The sequence below is a fragment of the Phragmites australis genome, chromosome 11, assembly GCF_958298935.1.
Source record: "Phragmites australis chromosome 11, lpPhrAust1.1, whole genome shotgun sequence".
NCBI classification, from domain to species: domain Eukaryota; kingdom Viridiplantae; phylum Streptophyta; class Magnoliopsida; order Poales; family Poaceae; genus Phragmites; species Phragmites australis.
Genome location: NC_084931.1, coordinates 28,101,927 through 28,127,651, shown reverse-complemented (window position 1 = coordinate 28,127,651; position 25,725 = coordinate 28,101,927). Strand labels below are relative to the sequence as shown.

Below are 25,725 nucleotides of genomic sequence, written 5' to 3'. Positions count from 1 at the left end.
CTCTCCTCTGTTTGTATGTTTCCCTTTATAGTTGGGCCTTGGGTTGATTCCGTCGTTTGTTTTTTTTTTTTTGGTTCTTTTTCTAGATTCACCCTGTATATGGTTCTTTTTTTTTCTTTCTTAGGTTTCTCCTATGTATGGTTCGGCTACTGATTTGCCTTCTTCTTTTTTGTTGGTGCCAGCTCCAAAGATCACGGCTTGCTACCTTATTGCTGGTTTTCTATCTTGGTGGTTGTTCGTGGTGTTTTCCACCCGGAGTAAGCATGGAGGGTGTGGGCTGAGGTTAGTGTTTACTGCACGTGTTTCGGTTTTCATTATCTTTTTGTCTTCGTTTGCTGACCGTAGATTTTTTTATTGTGCTCTTCTGTTAGGTTGGAGGGAGGCCTGTAGTGTGCCTGGCCGTTTGGTTCTCCTCCGGTCCCTAGTTCTTCAGCAAGGTACATGTTGTTCCTCATATTGCTATATGTCCCGTTGTTAAGGAAGCGTGTCCCTGTTCCTTACCCGCTTAGTGATTCAATGTTAGTAGGAACCTACATTTGTACGGGTATCTTGATGTGCTTGCCTCCATGTTTTGGTGTCACAGTGTGTACAGCAAATAGCTTTCTTTGCTACCTTCCAGCTTAGCAGTAGGGTTAATTAGTGGGCCATTTGTTTTAGCCTGGTCGACGCCTTAATTAATTATGGGATGCCATTTCATGCGGTTCTGTTAAAGGTTTGCAGGCTAGGCGTGATTGTATGTTGTTTCCATAGGTTCTTGCTGGTGATTTGTCAGGTTTTAGTGTCCTACTTACAGCGGGCTGTTAGGCACCTAAAAATGTGACTATATCTTTGAACCTATATTTGTATTTCAGATTTGGCTATGGGTGCTAATTTTTATTGTTGCCTCTTTTTCAGGATTGTGATTTCGAGCTGCACAGCTCTGTTCTGTCTCCGCTTCTTTTGCCTTTTGTTTTCTGGAACTCTCGGTTTTTTGGTCCGCTTGTGGGACTCTCGTTATAGTTTAAGCTGCTGTGATCAAGGTGAGACTTCATATCCATTCGTTCACCTGTTGGTTCATTGCCTGCTACATTCATGTTCATTGTACCATTATACATATTGCTTGTTGCGCGATTGGCTTTAACTAACGCCTTTCTTTTTATATTCCTTCCTTTTCCCCCTTCGTTCTTTCTTTGGCGCCATTGTTCTTTTTCCGTATTACTTTTTGGTGTCTTGGAGCCAATTTTTAATTTTGGTTTAGAATGTTTGTAGTGGGTGCGTCTTATGTTTCTTTATTACAGGCTGTAGTCAGTTGGTGCCACTCCGTGTCTATTGCATACTTGTGTGAGGTCGCTGATGATGGTGCTGTGCTAGGTGGTGTAGAGATAGAATTGCCCCCCTTGGATGCAAAGGCTACTCCTCAGTATGTCTCTGCTTAGAGATTCAATGTTAGTAGGAACCTATATTTGTACGGGTACCTTGATGTGTTTGTCTCCATGTTTTGGTGCCACAGTGTGTACAACAAGTAGCTTTTTTTCCTACCTTCCAGCTTAGCAGTAGGGTCAATTGGTGAGCCATTTGTTTTAGCCTAGTCGACGCCTTAATTAATTATGGGATGCCATTTCATGCGGTTCTGCCAAAGGTTTGCATGCTAGGTGTGGTTGTACGTTGTTTCCATAGGTTTGCCGATGATTTGTCTGGTTTTAGTGTCTTCCTCACAGTTGGCTATTAGACACCTTAAAAATGTGACTGTATCTTTGAACCTACATTTGTATTTCAAATTTCGCTATGGGTGCTGATTTTTATTGTTGCCTCTTTTTCAGGATTGTGATTTCAAGCTGCACAGCTCTGTTCTGTGTGTGCTTCTTTTGCCTTTTGTTTTCTACAACTCTCGGTTCTTTGCTCCGCTTGTGGGACTCTCGTTGCGATTTAAGCTGCTGTGATCAAGGTGAGGCTTCATATGCATTCGTTCACCTATTGGTTCATTGCCTGCTACATTCATGTTCATTGTACCATTATACATATTGCTTGTTCCACGATTGGCTTTAACTATGACCTTTCTTTTTTCGTTCCTTCCTTTTCCCCCCTTCGTCCTTTCTTTGGGACCATTGTTCTCTTTCCGTATTGCTTTTTGGCGCCTGGGTGCCAATTTTTAATTTTGGTTTAGAATGTTTGTAGTGGGCGCGTCTTATGTTTCTTTGTTGCAGGTTGTAGTCAGTTGGTGCGACTCCGTGTCTATTGCATATTTGTGTGAGGTCGCTGATGGTGCTATGCTAGGTGGTGTAGAGATAGAACCTGCCCCCCTTGCATGCAGAGGCTACTCCTCAGCATGTCTTCTTTTGGAGCTGTCCTCATATCACTTGCATGGCCCCTTATGGGCAGGCTGCATTCCAGGTTGTTAGTTTGCCATAAATGTTGTATGGGTTTCTTGCTACTCAGATAGCTGCTGGTGCTGTTCGTTGAATCAGTGTTGTTGCCCTATCAATCCCTGTGCGAAGTGTCCCTCGTGCAAACATAAATGATCTTTCACAGTCCCCCTTAGTCAGCTTTCTCCTCCTGTCTTGTGGCTTTAGTGAGCTGCCTTGTCGTTGTTTTTTTCTAATCTATTTGATATTGTTCTTCACCATGTAATATTTATCCTTTGTTTAGTGATCAAGCACGTAAATGATGTCGTTTCCCTCGTTGTGTTTTTTTTTCTTCCATTACATGGGATACCATGGTTCTTTGTTGGTTTTGCCTCTGCTTGTGCTATTTTGTTAGTTCATTTTACAATTTCCTTGTGTTTTTTTGATGGGGTATTTGCTTATGCTCTGCAGAGAATATTACCAGCTATAATGACTCGAGATTCACGGAAGAAGCCAAGTATGTGTGTTCATTTGAATTAAGTTGTGTTTATGTGCCGTTCCCTATATCTTTGCCCTGATATTACACTGGGGATCCTTTTATTTAAAAGGGGAGGTCATTTTACCGTGTGTCCCATCGGATATAGCCACAGAGAATCGCCATAAACGTTACAGGTTTTTTAAGCACAAACGGTACAACCTACCAGGTACTTTGCCTATAGAATTAGTGGTCTGTAGTTCTTAGGTCCCTACCTGAAGGATATTTCATAACTTAGATTTTTCCCGTATCCTGTAGGTCCAAATCAGGGCTGCGTTGTTACTAATTTGTATGCAAGCTTCACGCAGAAGTACATTGATTACCTTAAAGGTACATGAATAGGGATAGCTACATGTGTTCCTCTACGACTAATGTTCTATGCTTTCGCCTCATTCTGTTTGTCCCTCTATTTCCTGTTCCTATCAGAATCTTATCGGGGAAGGTCATACTATGGTTCTCCTGATTTTGAGTGTGAGCATTGCCATGCATTGTTCTGGTACCCGGAAAGGGTACGAGGATCCACCTCTGCTAGGGGCCCACCGCCGGCATATAGCCTTTGCTGCAAAGGTGGCAAAGTTCGCATACCCCCGTTTAAAGAACCACCATCGTTCCTTCGAGATCTTATAAAATTCGATGGCAATACTCGATGCAAAAAATTCCTCCGCGATATTCGACAATACAACTGTTTGTTCGCTTTTACTTCGATGGGTGCTAGAATAGATCATGCTATAAATAGAGGTGGAGGTCCATCTGTGTTTCGTATCAATGGTCAGATCCATCATCGTATAGGATCTTTGTTGCCGACAAATGGTGAGCCCCCGCAGTTTATTGAGCTCTATATTTATGATACTGATAATGAACTAACTAATAGAATCCATGCGTTAGATTCGTCTGAGAGATTGCAGGCTCACCTAGATACAGATATAATTGAGGGCTTGTTGCAGATGTTAGATGACCATAATCCCTTGGTTAAGAAATTTAGAATGGCAAGGGATCGTTTGAAAGAGTGTGATGGGGAAAATGTGGGTATTAGGATTGTTGGTGCTCGTGAAGGCGATCCTGTCCAATACAATTTGCCGACGTGTGATGAGTTAGCTTTGTTGGTTGTTGGTGATTTTTCTGTTGAAACCTACAAGCGGGATATAATAGTTCATTGTTTTGATGATAACCTTCATCAAATATCAGCACTGCATCCAACACTTATGGCTCTTCAATATCCGCTTCTATTCCCTTATGGTGAGCGCGGTTTCCAAGTTGGTGTTCTCTATGTTGGTGCTGATCCGACAAAATCAAATGCTCGAAACAAGATGACGATGCAGGATTACTACCGGTATTGTTTTCAGTATCGAAGAAACCAGCCAAATCCATATCTATGCTATGGTAGACTCTCTTCACAAGCCAAGGTTGATGCCCGGGCTTGTATTGATGAAGATAGGCTGCAGTGGATCATTGACAATCAGCCAACGCTTAGAGTAGAGCATTTCCAAGGCATAGTGGACGCTGTAGCTAATGGTTGTATAGATGGTGATGCTGTTGGCAAACGTATATATCTTCCTGCTGGTGGCAGACGATACATGCTACAGAATTTCCATGACGCAGTCGCGATAACTAGAGTTTACGGTCCTACGGACATTTTCTTGACTTTCACGTCTAATCCAAAATGGCCTGAAATTGCTGAAGCTCTTAGACTTGAACCTGGTCAAAAGTATACAGATAGGTCTGACCTTGTTGTTAGGGTGTACCATATGAAATTAGAGGACCTTTTAGGAGATATCAAAGATGGCACGGCCTTTGGATCTATTACCTCAGGTGTGTTGCTTTCCCTCCTTTTTTATGTATGTTTTCTTGTTTTATCTCTTCATCTGTCTTCCTTAGGTTCCTCTTCCATGCCCTTTTTCCCTTGTTTCATTGCCTTATACATGGTCATCTTTGTTTTACTTCACCAGTGCTTCACACTGTTGAGTTCCAGAAGCGTGGGCTCCCACATGCTCATGTCCTCGTATGGCTTCGTCTCGACACATCGGTGCCTACATCAGGCCTCATAGATTCGTTTATTAGCGCTGAGATTCCAGACCCAGTGGTTGATCCTCTTGGTTATGCTCTGGTCGCAGAGCATATGATGCATGGCCCTTGTGGGGAACATAACCTAAATTGCTCTTGCATGAAGAATGTTGTATGCTCTAAGGGGTATCCAAAATCATTTTCTAATGAAACAAGAATCGATGATCAAGGATTCGCTTTGTATAAGCGTGCTCAAAATGGAAGATATGTTAAAAAAGGAAAAGTTGATTTAGATAACCGATGGGTAGTACCTTATAATATGACTCTTCTAAAGATATTCCAAGCTCATATAAACGTTGAATTCTGTAACAAAACCCATGTTTTAAAATATTTGTTCAAATATGTTACAAAAGGCCCTGATTGCGCGAAGGTTTACCTTGAGCGAATACGAAAAGGTGAGGATGCACCGTTAGATACAACAACAAAGACTATCAATGAGGTGAAAGAATATCTAGATTGTCGATATATTTGTGAGCAAGATGCATGTTGGCGAGTGTTTGGTTATGATATACATGTGCATATTCCACCTGTAGAGAGGCTGCCTGTTCATTTACCTAATGAAAATTATGTCACGTACAGAGAAACAGATAACTTATCTCACGTAGTAGCAAACGAACGGCTTAAACGAACTATGCTAACCGAGTGGTTCCTTGCCAATCAGAGATATCCACAGGGAAATAACCTGACTTACTGCGAATTTCCGACTAAATTTACATGGGACGACACATGTAGAATATGGAACAAGAGAGTCCATGGCTTTAAAATAGGCCGCTTGTATTTTGTGCATCCAAGTGTTGGTGAGCGTTATTTTCTAAGGATGTTGCTAATGATTGTCAAAGGTGCGAAAAGCTATGAAGATGTTAGAGCTTATAACGGAATAGTTTATAGCACGTTCAAGGAAGCGTGTGCAATACGTGGCCTTTTAGCCGATGATAATGAATGGCTTACTGCTTTCAACGAGGCAGCCACATGGGGTTCCTCAGGTCAACTTAGACAGCTTTTTGTCACTATGCTATTATTTTGTGATGTGAGAGATGAATTTTCTTTTTTTGAACAAATCTGGTGTTACTTAGCAGACGATATCCAACAACGAATAAAACAGGCAGTGCGTAATCGGAATTTTGTTCTTCCTTTAGACGAATTAAAAGATATGGTGCTTGATGAGATTTCTTTATTGCTTAGTAGGCGCGGTGCATCTATAAAAGATTACAATCTACCTGCTAAGAGTGAGAAAGGCTCAACGTTTTATACGAATAGACTCATAGATGATGAAATGTCCTATGATTTGTCCGAGTTAGAGGCAGAGACCGCGTCATTGTGTCGTCGTTTAAATCCTGAGCAACTACGAGCTTTTACACATATTGTTACCTGTGTTTCTAATAGGAAACCTGGATTTTTCTTTGTTTCGGGTTTTGGTGGCACTGGGAAAACTTTTCTATGGAATGCAATTGTCTCATCTTTAAGGGCACAGGCAAAAATCGTCCTCACTGTTGCATCCTCTGGTGTCGCTGCTTTGCTTTTACCGGGTGGTAGAACTGCTCATTCTCGTTTTAAAATACCACTTACCATTGACTCTACTACTGTTTGTGATATTAAGAGAGGCACCATGCTTGCCAACCTGATCATCAAAACATCGCTGGTGATCTGGGATGAAGCCCTTATGACTCACAAAAAATGCTTTGAGGCTTTGGATAGGACTTTTCGTGACATCATGGCTGTGGAGGACTCTGAGGCAAAGAACCTTGTCTTTGGTGGTAAAGTTGTTGTGCTTGGTGGCGATTTAAGACAGATCCTTCCGGTTATAGAAGGTGGTACTAGGTCTGAGATAGTGAATGCTACGATTACTCATTCTCCGTTGTGGCATTATGTTAAGGTCCTAACACTGACAACTAATATGCGATTGTTCTCTTCTAATCTTGATCCTAATGTTCAATCCGAGATTGCTAACTTTAGCAAATGGGTGCTTGATCTCGGTGAGGGAAACCTTCTTACTCACAAACATGGTGCCAATACTGAAGCCACATGGATAGATATACCTTCTGATTTCTTAGTTCATACTAATGGTGACAACATTGCCTCTATTGTTTCTTCCGTTTATCCAGATTTTGAAAACAATTCTTCTGATCTGTCATATTTATGTAACCGTGCTATATTGGCTCCGACGAATGAAATTGCAGATGAAGTTAACTCATATGTCTTGTCACTTGTGCGAGGTGATCAGAAAGAATATTTAAGTTCCGATACAATCTGTAAGTCAACAGACACAGTTGAGGATGCAGATTTACTATATCCCGTTGAGTTTCTTAACTCAGTTAAGTTAAACAATTTCCCACAGCATCGTCTCGTTCTAAAAAAGGGTGTCCCTATCATGTTGTTATGTAACCTTAGCCAGACAGAAGGGTTGTGCAATGGAACACGGCTTATCATTACTAAACTTGCTGATCTGGTGATCGAAGCCATTATTATAACAGGAAAAAATGTGTTTACATCCCTAGAATAGTGTTATCATCACAAAAAAACAAAATGCCCTTCACTTTACAGCGTCGCCAGTTCCCTGTTAAAGTCTGCTATGCTATGACTATAAATAAAAGCCAAGGGCAAACCCTAGATAATGTTGGTGTTTACTTAAAAAGTCCTGTTTTTACCCATGGTCAACTATATGTGGCTGTATCTCGAGTAAGATCAAAGAAGGGTCTTACGATTCTAATTGAAAATGAAGATGGTTCGTCTGGTTCTAAGACTAAAAATATAGTCTATACTGAAATTTTCTCATGTTTACAATAGTTTGTTTCCCTACCCTCTATAATATATAATGTTGTTTTCATATGTATATAGTAGCTATTTATCATCTCCTGTGAGAAATATACATTTGTTTTTGGCCTGTAAATACCTACTACTTATGTTGTTTTGTGTCCTCATGAATACAGACCTTTTCCCCCTACGTTTAAGCCTTGGATATTCAGACGGTTCTGTGTTACATATCTGCTATTTTTTTTCGCTTTATGCTGATTGAATTCCTTATGTTTTTCTGACTTCTTCCTTCTTTACATATCTACTGGTTCTTTATTTGCTTTATACTTATTGTATTCCTTATACTTTTGTGACTTCTTGGTTATTTTCGTTTGGCTATGACGCCACATGGTGTTGATGATCCTATGGTGCCTATTTAGTTTTTTATTGTGGCTGTAAGAGCAGATGTCGATCTCTATGCTGAAAGATATACACTCGCGGGGTAGACACTGGACTGTTTGTACAAGGATGTCAAGGATGTGGGATTATCGTGGAGGCACCGATGATGGTGATGTACGGCATGTTGATCTTGTCCTACTAGATGCTGAGGTAACACACAATTTTCTTGTTTTACTATCAGTAATTCTTGGTCTATTTTCCATTCCTTATTGTCTACTTACTATTTTATTATGTGTCCCTGGTCTATTCTAGGGAACTGCTATGTATGCTCAAATTGGATCGGACAATGTGAAGGATAAGCAGCCTTTGTTTGCTGAAGGAAAAGTGTACATGTTGAAGAGGTTTAAGGTCCTCAAGTCTAAACCTTCTTACAGGCCTGTTGACAATGAATTCATGATTGAGATCACCTGCCACACATTGATTGAAGAAAAACATGATTTTCAATCTGACTTCCCAATGTACACATACAACCTGACGAAATTCCCTGATTTGCCTTCGCTTGTTGGTGAGACCAAGTGTTTTGTTGGTGCGTGCCTCTCTGAAAATATATTTGTTCACTCCCTTTTTCGTTAGTAATTATCTATCGCTATATTACTGTATTGTTGACTGCCTAGGCGTATGTCACAGATATTATTGACCTGATCACAGAGGTGGCTGATACAACCACAGTCCAACTCCATAATCAAAGCAGGGCTACGGTTCGAAGGGCAATTACACTGAGAGACACTAGGTACAACAGGATGTGCTTATTCTTGTTGGTTCCACCCTTTCTCTTTTCCCATGCTGAGGAGATCTTTCTTATTCCTCTCTATCTATTTACTTCTGATATTTTTTATTTGATTGTAGCAACTATGAGATCAAACTTTACCTTTGGGGTAAGAGAGCTTCTGAATTTGATGCTGATAAGGTGTATGCAGTTGGCCAAGAACAACCAATCATTGCTATCTTTGTTGGAACACTTATGAAATCTTATAAAGGTGTGATCCTACACACCTGGATGTGGTTTCGACTGCACAGACTATTGTCATATCTTTTTTTACAGGTACTAATGCATCTGTATGTTTTTTTTATAGGCGAACATTCGCTCAGTGGGAATACAGCTTGTCGATGGTACATCAATCCCGATGTTCCTGAAGTCCAAGCTGTTATAGACAGGTATTATTTCCTTATCCTGCTCTCGCCTCTTTTATTTCATACTACTTCACATCCTGTTTGTTATTCTTTTACCTCCTGAACCTGCCATCAATTAGCTACCTTATTTTTTTTGTCCACAGCCTGCACGGCACTTTTCAAGCTATACAACGCATTGCAAGAAGTGAACAGCTAGCTATTTTCCAGCCTGTGAATGTTGAGCCACAGCAGAAAACTTTAGAGGACATGTTTAAGATTAGCCCATATGACTTCCCAGCTAAGTATCCTTTGTAATTGTATCTTTCATTGTTCATACACTATGATAGACAGCCCATTCTGTGATAGGGTTTATTAGCCTCTTGCTAATTGCAGGCTGAAGGTTTTCGATGCACCATCACTATTTCAAGAGTCGATCCCTTTCTATCCTGGTGTTTCCCATCGTGTAATCGCTGTAGTAAGACTGCACTTCCTGATGGCATTGGATATAAATGTCCACACTGCAAATGCACAGGCTCTAAATTCAAGTAATAATTCCTTGCTGTACATATATGTGCCTCCAATGAATTCTTTAGTCAAAGTTAGATAACCCGGTTTGTCCCCGCATTCACTGATGCTCTAACCTCATTACAGGTACAAGATATGCTTGATGGGGACCGATGGCACAGATGAAGCAGAATTTGTGTTTTTTGGTGATATGGGTCGTCGTCTTGTTCTTAAAGATGTCAATGTGCTAATGAGATCTTGTCGCAGCGCTGATGGTATTCCAAGTGAAATAGCGTCGCTGGTATCCCAAAAGTACCATTTTACAGTTAATGTAACCAGCAAATGCTTTGAAAAGCCACAACGATCATACGAGGTGAAGCACATCCATTGTGCCTACGGCCGACAGACTACCATTCCAACAATCAAGAAACCCAGTGATACACCTACTGATGACAAACACAAAGCTGTTTTATCAATTGTCGGTTCATCCAGTGCTATGCAACCACACAAGGACCAACACGTTCAAGTACTTGCTCTACCTCAGCTACCTACATAACTGGTTCTCTAATTGTTACTATGGTGCTTACTATCTTGTCTTCCGTGATGTTCACTGCATTTGCCTTCCTTGTTTGCTAGAACGTGAAAGATACTCCCCCACCAAAAGACTCTCCAAGCTTTACACCGCTAAAGACCAAACAGCCTCTTTCGTAAGTTGAATATACATGATATATTTTCTAACATCGTTACCTATCTACTTTAAATTTTTATATGCTTATTAATCTGTAAGAAACACCCCTTGATTCTTATCATGCTGCTACACACAGTGAGCACCCAAGTGATGGCAAAAAAGAGAGAAATATACATAGGCGATTACTTATGGATAGAGCTTCAACTGATGCAGTTAATTATACTTCCTTTATTTTCCTTATTTCCTTAATTATATTATATTTGTTTTCCTTATTTCCTTTGATCCTTGTCTAAATATTTTGTGTCCTGCTTACCTATGTTTTTGTATAGAATTTAGACAAGCATGATGATTCTCTTGATGATAACCTGGAAGATTCTTTGGGTGATGCTACTGCTAGGTTAGTTTCGATAAGATCTCTTGTACTTACTCTCATTGTGGTTTAAATTATCAATTATTTCTGCCTGTCATTTTACCATCTCTCACATTAGGTTCCTGCTTTACTTCGACCCACAGGTCTCTCACTGGTTCTGATGGTGATGGTGGTTCCGATGCTGATGGTGGCGCCGATTCAGCTAGGCAGTCTTACTTGTTTTCCTAAAGAAAAAAAACAAACATCAGATAATTTTGATTTCAACTTCTTTACTAACGTCATTAACATGTCTTTGTTGCTGCTATTACTCTCGGCTATTTTACTTTATTCCTTTCTTTCTTATTCATTCTCTATCATTATTTCCACTTTAACAGGTGCCGGTTGTTCTTTTTTGGTGTTAATATCACTAGCGCAGGACCATCCAGCTCAGAAATATAGCCTGTTGGCATCCTGGTTGTAAATATGAAGTTAATGGCCAGCACCATCATTTTGATGTAAACATGGCTCTAACCTGAAAACTGTTCACCCTCAGCCTTTGTATATATAACTACTGTAACGATTAGGATCCTGGTTACGTAGCCTGCTGTTTCTATAATATGATTCACTGTCACTTTGCTACACTTTGCATATTTTGATTGTCGACTAAGTGAATGAATCCTGCTTTAATCGCTCGCTACTGTTTCTACCTGCTCACCTTCCGATGGGTTCTTTTGGTGTATATTCTTACGTTACTAAACCTTTCCGTATAATATACTAACGTGTCTTTCATTCTGCTATCTAGCATTGCAAAAATACAACACCGATTCTGTTTGTCTATCACGATATTGGGACGACCATCTTGTCTTCCCAACCGTAGTACTGATAGACTTTCATTCTAACATTCCAAAACCCTATGTTACTGTTATATGTCCGTATCTTGAATTTTTTTTTCTCCTGGTACATACCTCTTCCTCTGATTGTAATACTTTTTTCTATACCCTATACTTCCATGTTTATTCTTTAATGATTACGTCGACCGTAGTGTCCTAGCTTCAGCATGCTACAGCCAAATTTACCTTCTATAATCTCCTCATATGTCAAATTTACTAGCAAATATATTACCATCCTATACACTACTTTTTACCATCGTTATTCTCTATTGACGGCGCGCAAGGGCGCGCCGGTCTCTACTAGTACATACATATAATGGGAGATCCGCTCCTACCATCCTAGGATGGCAACATTGTTGCATCCGTGCGAAGTTTATTTCGTGCCCTAGTAGGATTGTACACGTGAGTTTAGTATCGGATGGTCTCCTAGCCTGATTCGTTAGGATCTCAGCAATATCTAACCGTTGTAATTTGGACCCATCAAAACTAATGGAATAGATGTTTTCTTTTTTCACAAATTAATGTGGTAATTTCTATGTCTTTTGTTCCGGCATTTGGCTTCATTTTTTTAATAATGGTTACTAGGTTAGCAAGGACACGGCCGGGCCATATTGCTGTTTTATCAGTAAAAAAACCAGACCGAGTTAAAAAAAGAACCATGCTTGGCCCGGTCCGGTTCATTAATAGGATTGTTCCAACTTTAACTACAGCAACTCCCGGCCGGCCGATCGTTACGCGTCATGCACCGTCGATCGATACGTGCGTATGTCTACTACCAGCATATATACGTGCATGCCTGCTGGTGAATTCTGGATTCTACCAGTGCAGCAAGCAGATCTGTAGAATCTTTTTTACGCGGCTAACTGTGCTCTTCGCGGTCGTACGTGTACGTACCTATCGCCTTCACCGATCCAATACCCGACTGGCCAATTGATGAACGAATTAACCAAAGCACGTACGGCCCACGCGGTACACCAGAGGTGGCCGGCGCGGTATGATCTGCATAAATTACACGCTGCATGCATGCTCACGCAGCCACTCGGTCGACGATCGACCAGAACCGATCGGCTCGCACAATGGTAATCTCTCTGAACGCCTAGCTAATTTGCGTGGCAGGCTCCATGGAGCAGACGGCCAGACGAACTTGATCTGAAAGAACTTTGCATCGTCGCGTACAGCACATACGCATGGCACGTCCGTCCGGTGCACCAACTCTCATCTGCTCACTCATCGAAGACGACGGGTCCGAGGTGCTTATCACGCGCGCCTGATCACCGGCCGGGGGCATGACCACGTTGACATTTCTCCCGCGACAACGATCTCCGGCGCGTACGTCCTGGAGAGGCCATGGCAGCGGCATCCCCCCAGCACGGCACAAGGAGCAGCTGCTGTTGGGTTCCGGTGTACTGGTCTGCGTGCATGGCCATTACTCCCCGCCGCTTTATGCATTGCCAGTGTCTTGTGGTTGGTAAGCAATCCTTGTACCGGTGCACGCGACTCCCTATGCATGCCAGTATCGACGATCGGGCATCGGATCGAGCGAGCCGAGTGACGATACATCACCGATTGGTGTACCGCAGTTAAGAGGGCTGCGTCTTGGGCACATGCATGCTCCATCACCTCTCCCATTGGTATATATAGCTGCTGTACCGCTATGAGTAATTGAGAGTAGGTTTTGCCGCGCGGGTGTAAGCTTCAAGTTTGGCGAGCTGATCTCCCAGCAGCATCCAGCGAACGAGGCTGTAGACCGGACTACGGAATCTGAATCGTCCAAGAACTGACTGGGGAGGCATCAAGCGTAGCTACACGTACGACACTGGCTGCAGGTCGAGGTCCGGTCCGTCGGTAGAACCGGTTAGAATATACTGTATAGGCTTAGCTTATTAGTATATTTATATAATTCTAAATAAATTTTAAATGTCCAATCCTATAATGAAGGTTTGTATTTTTAGTCTCACTTTGTTATTGAAATGGATGAAGATCACTTAAAAGTACTTCTTCTCCACCCATTTAGTATGTGTGGATGAGAGAACTAGAAAAACACGCGCGCACTCGCTTACCGCGTCGGGTCAGGCCGTGGCCGGGCGTAGACACGTGGCACATGCGTGAATGGTCCGTCGAAATCGGATACAGTTCCTTACGCAGATGCAACCTTCTTTTGTAGTTTCATTCTTTTTGATATGTGGATAAACAGATAAATATATGAAAATTGTGTTGGTCAAAACTCCGATCGTGGCGGCGTAACTGACTCCGATCGTGGCATGTCTTAACCGCGCGACTTTCCCTTTATATATATCTACCAGCCACCGTCACAAAGCAGAGGGGTCATACGCATTGCCAATTTCTCTCTGCTGTGTTGTCGCATGTAGTCTACTTCATTCTGTTGCGCCAGTATGCACCGACAAACGTGAGAACAGGTCTCCGAAACCCGTCGCCCTTAGAATCCTACATCGGGAGAAGGCGAATATGGTTTTTTGGAAACACTCGACGCGACTGTTCATGATCTGCTTCCTCAATATCACCGTGTGCTACTTCGTCTACATGATCATCATTATCGATGTCTGCTACACCGAGATCAACTTCGACTACTTTATCTTCGACATCGCTTACTGCATCAACATCATAGGGGTCTCTACATCTCACATCGTCATCGAGTACGTACACTGCAATCTTTACTATAGTATTTAGTCGAGCTCTACTCGAATGATAGTCGATCTAGTCGAGGTTTGTTGGAGTAAGTCGAAATCTTGCTCGAATATCTAGTCGAGACTCATCAAATGTAGTCGAAGTTCTGCTCGAGTATCTAGTTAAGATTTGTTGGAGCAAGTCGAATCTTAGTCGAAATTAATTATTTGTATCTGTTCTGGCTCATACTATATTAAAAATTAAATTAAGTTAAATTTGAAACGCGACAGAAGCAGCAGTGCTTCGTACGCCAGGATCGCGTTTGCTCACCCTACAAAACAAGTTGAAAACCGTGTTATGCGATTGGTGTGTCAGTTCTGCTGAGCATTTATGTACTTAGGACACATGCAAATCCCATAAATAAGATTAATGTTGTTTATGGATTTTTTTTCAGCTTTTGTGCAGAGATGTAGTGACAGCGCAAAGACTGGTTGGTGCGGGTCGTCCACCATAATTCCGACTGCTAAGCTGCGTTCCATACTTCCATTCGAGAGGACCGCTAGCATGTGGTCGGCCCTTTGCATGCCATAATACGGGTTTAACGCTGTGAATCAGGGATGAACTAGTTTTTGGCCAACGAATCCGTGACCGTGATGCTCCGTATTTCAGCTCATACAGTGAGTGAGAGTAGCTTACCAGATCTATCTGAAGAGCTCGAGTGACGTATGTTCCTGTGAGAAAGCAGAGAACACGCTTCGGTCTCTGGGCTTGCCTTCCCAGCCGTGAAATTCTTGAGCATGGCCCATACGAATTAAAGGAAAAGAATCTTGATCCAGGACGGGACACACCTCCGAGACCAGGTCAGGACTAAAATGGTGTCTTTTTTTTCTTTCTCAGCCATCGCCCAGGAACTTTGGGGATCTTGTGGGCTATTACACGCGTCCTAACGCCAACACGGCCCAAGGTTGGTCTCGGATGCGTTTGAGCTCTCTTATGGAGTTTGGTACCGGAATTAGTAGGCTGAAATGCAGGCCTCTTGCTTTGCCATTGAAGTTTTTTTTTGGGTCTTCCATTCCTTCTTTTAACTTTCATAGCCTTCTAGTACCTTTCATAACCAGCATACCTATGCAAGGGCACCTGTCACGCAGGCCCCAAATAGCGGCCCGGGTTCTCATGCTCTGTCCCTCGACGGGTCCATGGGTGGACGCATGCTGCAGCGGTGCATCGCAGACCCCAAATATCCCATCCGCACCAAGCACCAGCCAACCAATGCACACTAGCACGAAGCAGAAGTTCGAACTTCGAAGTCACACTCCTTTGTCCCATGCAGAAGTAGCAAGCAAAAAATCTGGAGACTGAACCAGCACCACGCTGGCACCCTGGCACGTATGTGCCGGTCATCATCGTGCATGCACTGACGCACGTTCGGCTAGGTCTTTCGTCAGAGAGAAGCAGCAGACCTCTCACCCCGGCGAACGAAACGAAGCTAGCGCGCGAAAAATCTCCGGAACGTAAGCTTCGGAGGCGTATCGCGTTACATCATCTAATGAATATATATCCTCCTGCTCCCCTTCGCCGCTGCAAGTTAAACCATCATTAACTATATTATCTTCATTTCATTTTTTTATTCTCCTCACTATTTTTATTTTTTTATTTTCTCTTATCTCCAACAATTTTCTTTTAAATAGATTCGTGATGAAAAAAAAATCCTATCATAAAGAAAATGATCTAGAAATATCTTCATGATGAAAATTATAAAGAAAAAATGTTAGCAGTGAAGAGAATAAAAATTTATTCGTGAAATAATTCTCGTCACGGTGGATTATGCTTTTGTCAGCTAAAACGGATGCCATGGTGAAGCAACTTTTGCGCTGGTCGATCTGTGCTAGTTGAGCTATGGAATAGAAGCGTCTAAACCGTTGGTAGTACTATGTGCAGTTCCTGATGAGACAGGTAAAGCTGCTCTGTTGAACCAGAGCTGGCAGCACCTCGTGGCGCAAAGGCCACTTCACTTTGACATGCAGTTCACAAAGAAAGCTGATCTCGGGTACGTGTATATAGTCCTCCTACGTAATTCTCAAGTACTACGTGCTTAGGGGCAATGCTAGTCCGCGCTCGCGCGCGCCTCCCGACAGTCCTCTCCTTTTTTTGAAAGTTTTTTTCTCCCTCTATCTTTTCTTTTTTTAAACATCTTTAAAAAATTCTATCAAAATTTTTGAGGAAAAAATAAGAAGAAAAATTTTAAAAAAAAAATTGCACGAGAAAATTTACAAGAGGGAATTTGGCTCAAAAGTTTTTAAAAAAATAACAAAAAAGTTTTGGTTTAACGTGGGCCCAACAGGAAGTTAGGGCTGATTGTTAGAACTTTTAGTGCAGTTTTTCAGCTGAAATTAGGGAAACTCTGTTAAACAGTAATTTTCAGTTTTTAACTCTATAAGTAGAATCCGTACGAGTGATTCTCTGAAATGAACTAGAAATTGGGAAACTAAAAAACCAACTTCCCCTGATTCACTTTTCACACAGAATCAATTCTTCCGTATATTTTATTTTAAAAAATTATTATAGAATTATTTTAAATCACAGAATCACTTACTCTAAAAAATCACTCCTTAAAAAAATTAAATCAGTGAAAACACTATCGAACAAGTCCTTCCTACCGAGGAAAGCTGATCTCAGAGTACTTGCACGGTGAGAATTCACAAGCACCACATATCGAAATTCAGGGCGTTTTGTTGCATCAGGGCCTGCGTCAGCGTGATTCGTATATAGCACCGGTCGGAAAATAGCAGATATCCACGAATGCACGTAGGTCCAGATATGTTCCGGTCAGGGTGGTGCTCTGATGTTCACGTACGATTTGTTCCGGCTCTGCCATTTGCGACCTCACGCATGGACCACGGCGCAGACGCACAGAGAGCCAGAATTAAGATGGGAACCGCGGGGGCGTCCAACCATATCTGGACCGCTAGGCAACAATTCCATGCATCGTTTATTGCCTTTCAAAAGAAGAAGAAATCCCATGGTTTATGGCATCACGGTCGCGTCACCGTGACGCTCCGCGGGAGCTGGGCGAGCACGTCGGCGTCAATTTATCCCATCGACCGGCACTCAGTGTGCTAAGCATCTTGGAATCCAACATTGCCGATCGTGTTAATCGCATAATGGCCGGTGTCACTGTCACACCTTCTCCGTTCCTTCAACTAACTGCTGAATGATTATGCTCTGCTAGTGCCTGCAGTAGTTCTTTTTGCGCACTCTAATAACTAGCTAGAATCTTATCGTGGTCGCTTTGTCGGCAACGCCAAGTAAAAAAAGATCTCTCTATCGCACATATCCAGTCCGGCCGGACTGAAATCGGCCGCAACACACGCGGTGGAAGAAGAAGGAAAACAACCGCGCGGGGGTCATACGCCATGCACGCGCGCGGTCGACGTCGTCCACAGAATCATCTCGGCATGCAGATCCAAGCCTCACAGCCGCGACGTGCTAGGTCTCTCTCCACCAGCGGCTAGCCACAGCATGCACACGGCCCCACGCGCGGAAGCGTACGCCTCCGGCTCGGCGTTCGCGTCGCCGTGTACGTAGGGCTCGCAGCCGAGACGTGCTCGTTCGTTTTGCTCCGGGCGGGCTGGGCTAATGGCAGTGTGCGCTGCTCTTTTAGGCTTATCCTTTCCCCTTTTTGATTTTTTCACATCTTCGCATTCAGCCGACCGAAAGTGTGATCGATCGGCATGCTACTTTTCGCTTTGATTGCAGGCGTCTCTTTCCCCTTGCTATCACGCGTGCGCGTTGTTGTGCGATGTGGTGCCGAAAAGAGCCGGCCGGCCGGCCGGCGGCTTCCAGTGCTTCGTTCTGAGATCGAAAGGACGACCGCTATGCTTAATGTCTGTGTTCGTTTTTACTTAAGTTTGAACGAATAGTCGGTCTCAAATTCAATATTTTTAGGTTAAAAAATCGTTTTACTTAAGGAAGAATTGTTTAGCCACATGACGCAAGTCACAAGCGTTTTTTCGCACAAAATACACTTGCACGTGGCTTATGAGAGTCAAACCTGCGATCTGATCTCTCGCGTGAAGCTTCTTTACCATCTCATCTTGCAGATATAGCTAATGGTTATGGTATGATTTATTATTTATTTTTTTCCCAAAACTTTGAATGATTATTTGGGTATTTATATAATTTTAAATGAAAAGATTACCAACTACAAAGTTATAGATATCGTCGACATCTACAGTTTTCATATAAAATTTGTCTCTATCGACTCCATATGAAAAAAAATTATGAACTTTCGAATACGGATTATCTAATACTATCACTGCTGATTCATAATACAAACTGTTAATAATACTCCCTCTATTAGTATTGCCGGTTGATAACATAAACCGGTAGTAACAAGTAATTTTCGCTGCTTGTTCTTTACGGATGAGCTATTAGTTACGATTCTTGATAAGAACCAGCGATGATACACTATCCCTACTGGTTCTAACCAAACCAAGAGTCAGGAAGAATATTTCTGTAGTAGTGGACGGCACTTATTTGAATCACCATGTAAGTGGGTACTTATTTGAATCACCATGTAAGTGGAGCACATATACTAGCCAACAGGGTAGACTAAAACCAAATCTAACGCGACGTTTTTTTAGCCCACTAGTGGTCTTATGATGCATTAGCTTGCAGTAAAGAACAGTCTATATATAAGTGGACTGTCAACATATAAAATCGCGCTTTAGTTTCTCCTTTTCTTGACCTTTTTCCTTCCATCGCATGCAGCAAAAGGTTTTGGATGTGAAGCTAGTGAACTCTAAACGGGTAACGGATCAGAAATTATCGGCACATCGTTGGGCAAGAGGTTCTAGAAAACGGAAGGAAAAGAAGAAAAAAAACAAGCGCCGCGTCTCGTCGCCACGCACCAACTCGCGCAGTGCCGTCCCTTTCCGGCGCTTACCACCGCCGGTTGCCTTATTTTTGGATTGTGATCGCGGCATTAATTTACTGGTTTCGCCGTCATTTCGCCGTGTGGTCGTGGATCGGCTGTTGTCGCGCTCCGGGGGTCTGCACCACGCCAAGGGCGTGCGATTGCGAGGTGAAGCTAAGGGGGGAAGGAATCTTGCGACTGTAAGAGCGAGGTCTCATTGTCTCTAGCTAGCTATCTGCTCGCTTATCCCACTTGGACCGGCCATGGAACGGTGGCTAGTGGTGGCAGACGTGCCTGGCCTGGCCGGGCACTGTCGCGACCAAAAACAGAGCGTTGTAGCTCGTATTCCCGTCTCGTTTCTCATGCGCCGGGGGCGTGGGGGTCGGATGATGCTTACCATCTTCCCGAATGACCTGAATCTCAACTTCGTATAGTCACAAATAAGTGAGGTTTTCGGTTGTGTAGTCGAAGTATCTAAATTTTGACCATCAATGCATAGTTTACATTTAATATTGGGCACTAAAAAGTTATACTGTAGAACATATCTGTCTTGAATAACAGTTTCATAATATTACGATTTTAACATACTTTTTAAATATATAACAATTAAAGTAACCCTTCAGTCTGAAATAAATATCATTTTGGACATCGACACGGTCTCTAAATATAACTTTAACTACTATTTTTTGTTTTAATATATTGATAAAACATAGCAAAAGTATACTGTTATAAAAATATTTTACAAAACAAATCTATCTGTATCATTTTCAAGTATCCAAAGTCAATATATATAAATTAATTTGTAGCCAAAGTTTGATACAGTTGACTGCACATAACGATTCAAAGCGACACTTATTTTAGACCGAAAGGGATAATGTGAAAGATATGTCTTGGAGATCTGGTTTTAATGTCTAAAACATCATTTACTTGTGATTGAATGGAGTACATCGTAACTGCTAGGTGACGTGCATATATGGTAAGACAAAGAAATTAATACCAACGAGTAGTTTAATTAGAGTATTAGACTATTCCCAATCCTTTGTATGTAACACAGTTTCCAAAGCTATCATATCACATGCCATTATGGAAGGTATAACTGATCTCCCAAACATTATATCGTAGGGTCTTCCTTAGGTCCCTCAAGGTAATTAATTGTTACATGTATATATGACTATAAATTATGGAGTCACTTGTATAGTAAAATTTCCAATCTCCTAATCTTTTGTATCGTAACACAATTTCCAAAGCTGCCATGTCATATGAAACTATGGAAGGTACATCCCCAATGCATTGTATCCTATGTTGTTTCTTAGGTCCCTAAAACAATCAATTATTGTTGTCGAAGGATGAACACCTCAAGCAGGGATACTGAGTGATCACTTTGAGATTCAGTTGGGGGATGATTTTGAATCTACCACGTACGTGGATTTAATGCGAATATGTGAGATGTATGAGGGACAGATGATCGGTTGCTAGTGGGAGTAAATGCTCGAGGAATTTTAGACAGGTTCGGGCCGCACGGAGCGTAATACCCTACTCCTGTGTGTATGCTATTAATACTCTGGGAATGTCTTTCTCTGGATCTCTTGTGTTACAAGATTTTTTGCCTAAGTCTAGAGCTTCGGTCTTCAAGTGCCGACCTCTAATTGTGTGCTAGAGCTTCTTCTTCTTCGATTCGTTCGGGTGTGTTTTCATCCTATCCAACTTGTCCTTCTCCGAGGTGCACCCCCCTTTTATCCTGTCGGGGGTGGCTTGACGTGCCCAGAAAGGAGGGCACGGGTTCCCATGAGCCATAAATGGAAAGCAACCATCATGAGATTGCAGCTTGATGTTACGGGAGGTTAAAAATGCGCCCTCGGCTGATCCTGTCGCCCATTACGCCACCTTTTAGCGGGTGCAGCAGGGGGCCCACCGGACAGTCAGCGAGCAACCCCCTATGCCCGCCCGGTCAGAGCAGGTCTGACACAACAGGCGGCAAATGATATGCCTCAAGCCCAGCGACGATATCTCCAACCGCGCAAGGTGACGTGCGATGGGACCCGTCGCATTAAATGTCCCCACGCCTTCCTGCCAGGCGGTGGCAGGGACTGACGTACTCAATATGACAGGCATGGGGGGAGTGGTTGGAAGCGATAGACCACGCTCCCTCTTAAATGCAGCATCGGGCCTCTTACCAATTGACACCTCGCCGCTGAGCCCTTATGGGGTCCACTGGCAAGGGGCTTCTTAGATCCTCGAGGAACTCTGGGTGCTCGGGGACTACTGTTCATAGCCCCGAGGGCCCTCTCCCAGATATGTCTCTTCTCGGTCCTCAGAGAACTCCGGGTACTCGGGGGCCACTATTCATGGCCCCGAGCACCCCTCCTTGAACTGTGTCTCCTCGGGTCCTCGGGGAACTACGGGTACTCGGGGATCACTATTCATAGCCTCGAGCACCCCTCCCGGAACTGGGTCTTCTTGGGCTGAGGGGAGACGGTCCCCGAGAGAAGGCGCCACGTGGCATTTGCTGTCCTAGCCTCGAGACTCGAGAATCTCTGGTTCCCATGTCACCGACAGTTGTCTGTGTTTGTGACTATGAATTGTGGGGTCACTTGTATAGTATAGTTTTCAATGAGTTGGATTTCATATCCATGTTATCTTGCGTAAGATATCCCTGTCTTCTCTTTCCTTATTAATTCTACATCAAGTCAGCAAACATTCATACTACCTCTGATCTCTAATATAGTCTACTTAGGATTGTCCTATATCAAACATTTTAAATTTTGACCACCAATTTCTAAAAAATATATAAATTGCTAACATAAAATTGATGTTATTAGATTCATCATAAAAAGTATTTTAATAATATATAGCTATTTCCATTTAAAATAATATATTTCTACAGATATTGTTAGGCAAAATGTTCTATTAGAGATGATGTCGATGTTCTAATATACTTATATTTGAGATCAGAGAAAGTATGTGGCAATGTATTTAATGTCTATGATACACTTACAGGGTGTAGCCTTATGCGTTAAGAGTGAGGGGCATGTCAGCGTTAAGGTATCAGGTGAGACATGTCCATCGATCTATACCGCACTTGCTCACACATAGACTGATCTGGCCAACCAGCCACGCAAATAAATCAGCTCATCGTAGAGACATGCATAGCACCTAAACGGGTATTGCTGGTGGGTCGGCATACTTTCGGCTCATAAATATATAGAACCTGCACATCAAAGTGATCAAGTGCTGATCATATCCTCCAAACACAAACAGGACAGTTTCACGTATCACATTTTCAAAGGTACAATTCTGTTAGGGGCTGTTGTAATGCTTTTGGTCAAGAACTTAAGCTTACGAAGGGCATGCTTGAGTTTTCTTCAGTGTACGGACTCCCAGTCACACCCATGGGTCATTAACCAGGAAATACTCAGATCCCAGCATGACTTAGTAAGAGCCATCACCTGCCAGAGGTTTAGATCGACAGAGACGGCCAGCCGCGCGGGCAATGCGTCTCGACGTGCCCGATATCACCAAGGAGAATTCAGCGCAAGGATACTACTGTCCACGGTTGATCGTTACATCACCTTCTCACGAGATGGGAGATCAATTTACCAACGCGGGTTCATTCCATGTCTCTTTCACGGGCCACGATAGATGCTGGCTTTTGCATGTAAGGACACGGCAACGAATAATAGACTGGATCGGTGTAATCGCTGCGTAGACGTTGCCGTGACCGTGTAAGCTCGATCAGTTTCAATGTCGTATTGAAGGGAGGGAGATACATGAAAGGGGGCACTCCAATACACATGACTGAAAGGAAAACATGTTGGTTGAGGCACGTGAGAGGAAGCGTGCTTGCGTTCCTTTAGCAACTGTGATCCGAAATAGTCACGTAAAAAATATTGCTGCTTTTTTTGCGAGGTGACAGTAAAAAAACAAAAAGAAATTCGCTGGATGATCACAGGAATGCTATAAATTGTGTTGGAACATAGAATTTGCCATAAGCATACACGCATTCTGTTCCTTTTCAACCATAAGCATACACATGCATGGAGCTTTTCAGAGCCCCCATGTGATTGTATATAAGTTTAGTCAATAAAGTAATAAAAAAATCTAAAAATGGAAAATGCTATATCACTAGCTATAGTCTGTAGATATTTTATTTTCCAATTAATTACGTGGCACCTAACCATCTAAACTCACGCATCAGTAACTTCTTGTTCCTTCTTATCATCATCGTCTAAGTTAGTCAGCCACCGCCGTACGCATGGCACCCTAGCGGGGTAGCCTCCCGGCGAAGCCGCGCGACCGCACGTACAGCACGGTGCAAAGCGCCGTGCCCACGGCGCACGTCGCGCCCCAGAGGAGGAACGTGTTCTGGTAGCAGGCGGCGCCGAGGCAGCGGTTGCTCCCGTGCGCGCCCCTCTGGTACATGAACGCGGCGAGGTAGCCGAAGCAGAGCGAGCCCAGGGGGATGTTGGCGACCAGCACGTTGTGGTTGACGCCGAAGTTCTTGGTGCCGAACAGCTCGCTCGTCGCCGACACGGCCACCGAGGTGATGGCGCCCGTGCACGTGCCGACGACGGCCGTGCTGGCGTACAGGAACATGTCCCTCGGGTGCAGCAGCAAGAAGAACGCGCCGGACATGGGGGCCATCAGCGACGCCATGGACGCCGTTCGTGATAGGGAGTAGCCGCTCCTGCTCATGCAAACCAACGGCATTTTATTGTCAGGACAAGTAAAAACTGAGACGTTGCATGCAAGATTGATGAGATGGGGTCAGAGGCTGTGATGAACTGAGCGGTGCTTACTTGGCAGTGTAGTAGTCCATGAGGGCGGGAAGGAGGCGACCGAAGAAGCCAAACGAGGACGACAGGGAAACCAGAGTGGACGCGTCGGCGAGTCCTCGGGACTCGGCGATCTGCCCTAGGTTGTTGAGGAAGACTAGACCGAGCGTGCCACTGAACATGTAGCTGAAGAAGTAGAGCCAGAAGTCAAGCCTCCTCAGCAGGCGGAGGCCGCCGACCTCCTCTTGACCACTTTGTTCGAGCTCCTGCCCTTGGTCCTGCTTGTCCTCCGCCTCAAGTTCGACCATCGACACCGCCGTCTCGGTCCCATCGGAGTCGTGGTCGTGGACTCGTTTCTCCCATTTGGTCTCCCGTATCTTGGTCACTCTCTCCCTGACTCTGAGCGCCAACGGGATCAGTAGAGGAAGGGCGAGCAACACGTAGAGGCTAACCATGTGTTCTTTGGACGAGAGCCCGATGGATTTGGAGCCTATGCTGCCAACGATGGCGCAGGCTCCGGTGGCCAGGGTGATCACGAACATGGCGAGGAAAGGCGCTTCGGTCCTCTTGCGGTCCTTGAGCTCGACCACACGGAGGGACGGCGCCGCCACGAGCGTGACGATCATCGGGACGACGGCATTGAGGAGGAGGTACACCTTCGTCGTGGAGTACCTCGCCGTCGCCGCCTTGGGGATCGTCTCGGCCATAGTGGTGTAGAACTTGGCGCTCAGCCCGAGGTAGCTCGTGGCGAGGCTCACCGCGACGCGGCTGTCGGAGGGAAAGTTCTTGATGCAGAGGAGGTAGCACACCGTGTTGATCCAGCAGATGCCGTTGCCGGCGAGGGAGGTGAGCACGAACAGGTGCCAGTACGCGAGTCCGGCCCTCTCCAGGAAGAGGAACTGGACGCCATACCCGACGAGGCCGAAGGCCGCACCGGTGATGGCCACCACCCACAGCGGGAGGTACAGCGCGGCCACCCCGGCGAACCAGCCGAAGAGCTTCCCGGCGTCGGAGGCGAAGGCGAGGAAGTTGAGCTGCACCTGGGAGATGCCCTTGATCTCCTTGAACTGTGACGAGTAGACGGGGAAGTCGGCGTTGGGGCCGTTGATGGTCTGGAGCCAAACGCTCCCGACCAAGCTCAGCCAATGGGCTGACGAAGGAGAAGACATACTGGGGAAGATTTTTTCCGTCGCCACACACTTCTCCCTTGCTACCGAGGCGTTGTACTTATGCGATTTTGGCGAATGGCCGGACGGCGATAAACGAACGACCAATGGCGATGGCGATGGTTGTGGCTGTGTGGATTCTTCTTGTCCATTATGCGCTACTACAAGCGGCAGCTTATATAGTGCTCTGGGCTTGGGCCTGGAACGACTGGTAGGCAGGCACCGGACGTGACGGCCGGACATGGCGCCGAGGTTGACAACGTACGTAGACGAGATGGCAGTAACAATGCAACAGTGGTACGGCAGATCATGCTACATATTTTCAGCAGGTGCGAGACCGCAGTAGCGAATGATTCAAACCGCTTGTCCGTCGTCAGTTTGAAGCTACCACCGTTCGTCAACTTTGGAAGCCGCTAACTTCTGGTGCAGAACGTGGAGCGTGGGCTGCAGCCGTAGGCGCGAGCGCGGTTCATGGCTCAAAACGTCTCGGAGCAGCTCGCCGCGGTCAGCCGGCGCCCACGACGACCGGACAGCCGCCTCGTTGCGGTCAGAGACTGAGTTTGTACTACACGTTAATCCGACGAAGGGACGTGTTTGGCT

At 44.2% G+C, this 25,725-nt stretch overlaps 2 protein-coding genes across 2 annotated transcripts; one reads left to right on the top strand and one right to left on the bottom strand.

Annotated features, from left to right (window-relative positions):
* Positions 1-894: 894 nt before the first annotated feature.
* Positions 895-11,006, top strand: LOC133884118 (uncharacterized). Its single transcript, XM_062323487.1, has 12 exons — positions 895-1,019; positions 1,800-1,924; positions 8,088-8,256; positions 8,359-8,632; positions 8,755-8,836; positions 8,953-9,083; positions 9,180-9,261; positions 9,868-10,246; positions 10,357-10,427; positions 10,545-10,620; positions 10,738-10,805; positions 10,922-11,006. The coding sequence occupies exons 3-12, from the start codon at positions 8,113-8,115 to the stop codon at positions 11,004-11,006; spliced, it is 1,392 nt and encodes a 463-aa protein (XP_062179471.1). The 5' UTR covers positions 895-1,019; positions 1,800-1,924; positions 8,088-8,112.
* Positions 11,007-23,148: 12,142 nt separating this feature from the next.
* Positions 23,149-25,285, bottom strand: LOC133885613 (protein NUCLEAR FUSION DEFECTIVE 4-like). The gene is made up of 2 exons (XM_062325343.1): positions 23,984-25,285; positions 23,149-23,871 (listed from the first exon to the last, which is right to left on the bottom strand). Exons 1-2 carry the CDS (start codon positions 25,126-25,128, stop codon positions 23,448-23,450), a joined length of 1,569 nt encoding a protein of 522 aa, XP_062181327.1. The 5' UTR covers positions 25,129-25,285; the 3' UTR covers positions 23,149-23,447.
* Positions 25,286-25,725: the final 440 nt, after the last annotated feature.